At 43.1% G+C, this 6100-nt stretch overlaps 1 protein-coding gene across 1 annotated transcript in view; it reads right to left on the bottom strand.

The window, feature by feature from the left end:
- Positions 1 to 6092, bottom strand: part of LOC119325626 — an 8883-nt gene extending 2791 nt beyond the window's left edge. Inside the window, exons 1-4 of the mRNA XM_037599357.1 lie at positions 5149 to 6092; positions 2636 to 4677; positions 1796 to 1888; positions 756 to 1671 (exon numbers count right to left, since the gene is read on the bottom strand). Coding sequence (XP_037455254.1) covers positions 756 to 1671; positions 1796 to 1888; positions 2636 to 4677; positions 5149 to 6089 — 3992 coding nt within the window. The 5' untranslated portion in view covers positions 6090 to 6092. The remainder of the gene's footprint in view (positions 1 to 755; positions 1672 to 1795; positions 1889 to 2635; positions 4678 to 5148) is intronic.
- Positions 6093 to 6100: the final 8 nt, after the last annotated feature.

Here is a 6100-nt window from a genome sequence, read left to right as displayed (position 1 = left end):
TTTTTTGATTTTGGATGGCTACAATTACATCGCCGGTAATGTATGGCCGTGTAGGGCAACAATAGTGGCTGATGCCTAGCGGATCTCAACGGAGCTGGTCTCAATAGAGCAGTGTGGCATTTGGTTGGCGGGACGAGAGAGAAGAGGAAGAAGAGTGTATCAAGGCACGATGCATCTGGTCTGAAGAAAAAAGGGACCCAAAGAAGGGAGAGGTGGAGGTGGAAAAAGGTGATGTGTGTGACAACTTTCGTGTGAAAACCAGGTCACACTTGCAAAACAGGTCATGAGGTAAAGTGCACAGAAAATTATAGTTCAGGACATTAAGGGAGCTGAGCTCAAGGAGAATTGGAAAGAAAAGTGAGCCATGTTAGTACTGTGAGAAAATGTAGTGTTACTCCTGACACAAACTTATGCCATATAATTACACAATAAAAGGGAGTAGCGATGTGTCAATGTATTGAAGTCGTAGAATATCAAAATAAAATGACAAAAATCATGGACGGAGGCTCCGGGGACATGGTTTTATTTGTAGTCTCTCCACTATTTCTCTTCTTTTTTTAGAACATCAACACAATCTTTATTAGAAACATTTGACCACTACTTCTAAACACATAAGGAGAATTGTGAACATAGAATTATATGGAACTTTTTAACAAAGTCCATTAGTGTAATCTTCCTATGACATATCTAAGTAACTATTTTATACATTCAAAGATGACAAGTAGAAATGGAAAAATAATTAAGATAGAATGTACCTTTTGTCTGCTAGAAAATCTATGATCTTATTAATGAGTTGTCGTATATCCCCTGCTTCAGTGGAAGCAGAGTGTTTCTTAGCCACTTCACTTAGAATGGTTCTCAAGATATTCATCATGTCTGGATTTCGTGAAACTGAGACGAAAGCCCAACACTCATATTGTCCTTTTAGCTCTTGATACACTTGGTTTGCAAGAGCTGTCTTGCCCATACCTCCAGGTCCAACAATGGAGACTATCTTCAGTTGTTGTTGTTGTTGCTCTGAAGCACAAACATCCTCTTCTGTTAACAGCTTGATTATCTCAGCCTTGGGCTCATCAATTCCAACGAGTTTTGATGCATGCTCGAAAATAGCAAGATCTCTAGGGTAAACAGTCGTGTTGGCGTTCTTGGAGAAGGTCTCACGACTCTTGTACCTTGCATTCCTCTCAGTCACCTCTATGATCTGTTTCTTCAGATCTTGAATCTCCTTGCCGGTCCGACGGCGAGCCTTCATCTTCCCCAACTTCCCTAGCGAGCTCTTGATCTTCTCAATGAAGCCATCTGGCTTTTCATCTTTGTCACCAACGCTTTGCATGAAGTCGTCGATGGCATCCTCCATGTCGTAGGACAGCTCCCGCACCTCATTCATCCAAATTTTATCTTGCACATCAGGATCCTCCTCCTCTGACATCTTCAGGAGGAAAGCCTCCATGGCAGCGAGCTCGTGAGTGAGGAACTTGATCTCCTTGCGCACGCCTTTGAAATGCTTGTACTCATCGCTGAGAAGGGCGGCTAGCTTCTCTAGGACGGGCTTCAGGACCCCCGTCGCCACACTCACCAAAGCCACCTCCATGGTTTCACGGTTGTGGAAAGCTAGCTCAGAGCTTGCTGATGTAAGTTTGTGTGGATGGATACTTGGAGACATGTCATACACTGCACAATTGCAACAATGGCGAGTAATTTGTTAATGTTGCATCCAGTCATTCTAACTAAACTAGTACTAATTCAGCTGCTTTCAAAAATACTGTAACCTCAGATGCTAAGCAACCGATCTTACCTTCTGGGCTTTCCTGTGAAGATTGAAAATCCATTTCCAAATCGTACATGGGAGGCATATGGAGCATTTTAGCATCTTTGTAGATAGCAGATTCTGCAGGTAAGAAATTTGACCAACCAATACATTTATCAGAAATGTAGAACCTGTATCCGCCGAAAAATAAAGTGTTGCTTGCGACTTTCAGAACTTCATACAAACAAATCCATAATTAGCATTTAGCAGTGGCAAATACGCTAGCAGATTCTTTACAACGACATCTCAACAAATAGACACACCTGTGACGGCAAGTTCACACACGTTACTGTTTTATTTCGTTAGTTGTGGAATGGCAAGTCCAGCAGCCCCCTATCATTACCGTCTATATCTAATAGGAAAAAGTGAGAAAAAGTTATTCTGTAATCCTCTATAGCCATTGCAAATCGTTTGGCTTAATCCTGTGCATAATGTGGCAAATAATGCACACGCTTATCCACCAAAAAATAGCTTACATTTTGTCATGCAACGTAAATACAGAATATATTCCTACAGAAAATATTCCTCTTGATGCAAATTGTTTGTATCCTCTTGATGCTAATAAAATCCACCCTTTGTCGAAAAAACAAGAATACACAATATTTGTATAAGTTGGATCAACTCGTGAAATACATTTATCCAACTCCAACCTATATCATTGACCATCCCATCCCTTGGCCAAGCAGTACACGCGCAAATTTAGCTGTGAATGATACACTCATAGTGCTTGATCAATAAACTAAGACAAGAACTATTGGCCTTTACACCCATTCAATTTATTTATTTATTGAAAAGAAGGGGGCTTAAATATGAATCAATTAAATTTACCTTCTTCAATGCTTTCGTGTGTAGATAAGGACTCCACCGCTTCTATGATTTCCGCTTCCTCCACCATATGATGTTCGTCCAATATTTGAACTTGTGGTGACGGATTCTTAGTGGGTCTTATGCCAACCTCCCAAATCCCTGCAGACCCGAAGGTGAACTCAACATGGAGATTTTTGAGAGAAGAGAGATACTTGATGCCATAATCACCACACACAGGATCTCTCCGTCCCTGCATATAGCACAAAAGCCCAAGCCTTGCTAGCTTCGGCAGAGCCTTTGGTTCGATTACCAACCCTGTCCAGCTATTCAAGCAAGTGAGTGTAAATTTCGTCAGACAGTGGAACAAACCGGGTTGAACCACTATCCTTTGTTTTGAGGCTGCAACCTGCGATGATAAGCTGAGAACTAACAGGACTGGCAGGGACCCCAAAGCATTCATCATTTCGTCTTCCACTTGATAAACCCTGATGTCGAGGAAATCAAGGTTGACAAGTGAGATTATCCTCTCTGGAATTCTGGGGAAATAATATCCTCCTGTCAAATAGAGTTTCTGAAGAAGCTGAGGTTGAGGCGACCAAGAATCCAAGAAACTGAGGGAAGAACCATCTTTGCTTTCGATGCTTAGAGATTGGAGCTTGAATAGTTCCTTGAGCGATGAGAGCAGATTGTTCTCGTATCCTTTGATATCACTACACGCATCAGAAATGGACCATATTAGCTGAACAATCCTCAGTTTAGTCAACTGTCCCACACCCAACAATGAATTTGTTGAGTTGGTGGTGTTGACTTGAATCCCTGAAAGCTCCTCCAGAGACCGCATGTCACCAACGCCATCTGGCAATTCCACATTACAGACAAGTAAATATACCAAACGCCATAAGCGAAGAATGCTTCTTGGCAGCTTTCTGATGGAAGTCTTGGTAAGATCAAGAGTCTCAAGAAACTGCAGTTCCCCTATTTGTTCAGGAAGCTCAACAACTCCACTCATTTGAAGTCGCAAATACTTCAACTGAAAAAAGCTCCCTATAGTTCCAAGATATTTTTTCCCTGGATTTTCCTGAACATCCAAATCAAACACCCGCAGAGCTTGACTGTTTGGAAAAATCGGTGCACCTTGAGTGGACCCAAAAATTGTGAGTGATCGGACAGGAGAGGAAGTTATGGTTGATGGCACAACAAAATGCTGTTGACCATGGTAGTTGAGACATAACCGTCGGACCTTGTCTGTTATGCCCAATTCATGATCCTGGCCATCAAACAATGTGACAAAATTTTCTTCAGCAGATATGGATACAATTAGACCAAGAATCAAACTATGGACTTGACAGGCATCAGCTTGACCATCATACTGGATTCCCACAGGTTGGATCATCCCCCTGTTAATAAGTTCATTGAAATAGCACTGCCCCACTTCTTCTAAGTTATCATGTTCACTTCTCAAGCTGATGAAGCCTTCAGCTATCCATCTTCTTATTAAATGATCTCTTCCGATGACATAGCCTTCCGGATATGTGCTTAGATACAGTAAGCATGTCTTCAAATGCTGGGGAAGGTCATTGTAGCAAATGTACAGTATATTTTTCACTCCTTGCAAACTGTCACAGCTGTGGACCTGGCTCTGCTCAAGCGCTAAACCTTTTCTTCTGTGGGGACGCACAAGTGCTAAATCAATAGAACCTTGTATCATTTTCCAATGCTCTTCTGAACTTGACTTAGCGGCCAGCAAACTAGCTATGGTAAGGATTACAATTGGCCACCCACCACATTTTCTCGGTATTTCATTGAAAACTTCTTTTAACCAAGAAGGAAACTGCCACTTTTCAAGGCCAAATATTCTCTCGATGAATAATCTTCTTCCTTCTAGTTCTGAAAGACATTTCATTCGATATATTGAGTCTCCAGCAATTGAGCAACATGACGTAGCTATGTTATCAATGCATGTCGTCATCAATATTCGACTGCCATGATTGTTTCCAGGCAAAGCACATCTGATCAATCTCCAGGCTCGTGTGCTCCACACACCATCGAGCACGACAAAGTACCTATCATCAATTTGAATCAACATTTAATCAACACATTCCAGAGAGAAGCATTACGTAATACATATTCAGATAAAAACTACTTCCCACATCCTACATATGCGAAGGTATAAAAGGAACTTCTCTATCTATATGAATAAGATGTGGTTGAACCTGAGTGCACCCATTTCTTGCACTGAGATCCATGCACACGCAATTTTCCTTCCTTTTTTCCCCAAATATCAAACTTCAAACTTTGCAGTTCCACAATATATTACAACTAAATATGTGATATAAATTCGGGTTTTATTTGTGTAATATAAATACTAAATGTTTTTTTTTGTGTGCAACTATCTCAAAAGTAGCATGAATCGATGTGATGTAGCAAGAACAACAGCGAAGGAGAAATGTTCAGAATGCGGTAGCAATAGATATGAGATAGATGAACACTCTGTTCTAAAACAGAGTAATGGCACACCGAGAAATGGAGAGTACCTCTTGCCCTTGAGTACTTGTATGAGCTTATGTGTGAGTTGCTCCTTTTGGCATGCCTCTACGCTGGCACAATCTTGTTCACTGAGCTGTGATCGAATTGCTTGGAGAATCTCCTGAATGCCTGTCTTTTGGGACATTGACACAAAAGCACAGCACTCAAATCGGCCTCGAATATTGCGATAAACCTCCCTGACAAGTGTGGTCTTTCCTATACCTTCAGGACCCAGAACAGAGACCACCTTCAATTGTTGCTTGCCATCCATGAGCAGCGCCGTGAGATCGTCGCTGGGGCCATCGATACCAACAAGTCCATCTCCCCCGTCATAGAGTGCCGAGAAATAAGCATCTATGGGCACAGCTGGACACCTGGAAGTAGTAGAAGAGGATGCCTCACTCTGGATCTGGATCTGGATGTGATGCCCTGAACAATCGGGCATGTCTTCTTTTTGGGGGGAGCTCGGCTCCATGCCGATCTTGAACCTCTTGTGCCGCTCAATCACTTGGGTCATACGAGCCTTAAGTTCTTCGATCTTGTTGACCATCTCACGATCTAACCTTGGCTTTTTGGAACGGCTGCTGAACCTCCTCAGCTTCTTGAGACGCCAAGCAGTCTTGGGCATAGCCCCGGCCGTCTCATCAGAGTCAGACAGAGACAGGCCGGCGCCGTGCCTGAAAAGGTCGACCAAATCTTGCGTGTCGTAGGCGATCTCCCTCGCTTGCTTCGCCCACCTCTTCTTCAGCAGCGCGTCCTCTTCCACCATATCCGACATCTTCACGGCGTGGAGGGAGGACACCATCTCCTGGATGCTCCTCAGTTTCTCCTCGAAGAACTCCATCTCCGTTTTTGGGCGGCCTTCGGGCAAGCGCGCACACAAGATGGTAAGCTCGGCGAGGAGCGGGCCAATCACACCCATGGAAGCGCTTACCACAGCGCCCTCCATCGTCTCCCCTC

Source organism: Triticum dicoccoides, chromosome 6B, assembly GCF_002162155.2.
Source record: "Triticum dicoccoides isolate Atlit2015 ecotype Zavitan chromosome 6B, WEW_v2.0, whole genome shotgun sequence".
Lineage (NCBI taxonomy): Eukaryota > Viridiplantae > Streptophyta > Magnoliopsida > Poales > Poaceae > Triticum > Triticum dicoccoides.
The sequence above is the reverse complement of the archived record's forward strand: the minus strand, read 5'-3'. Positions and strand labels throughout refer to the sequence as shown.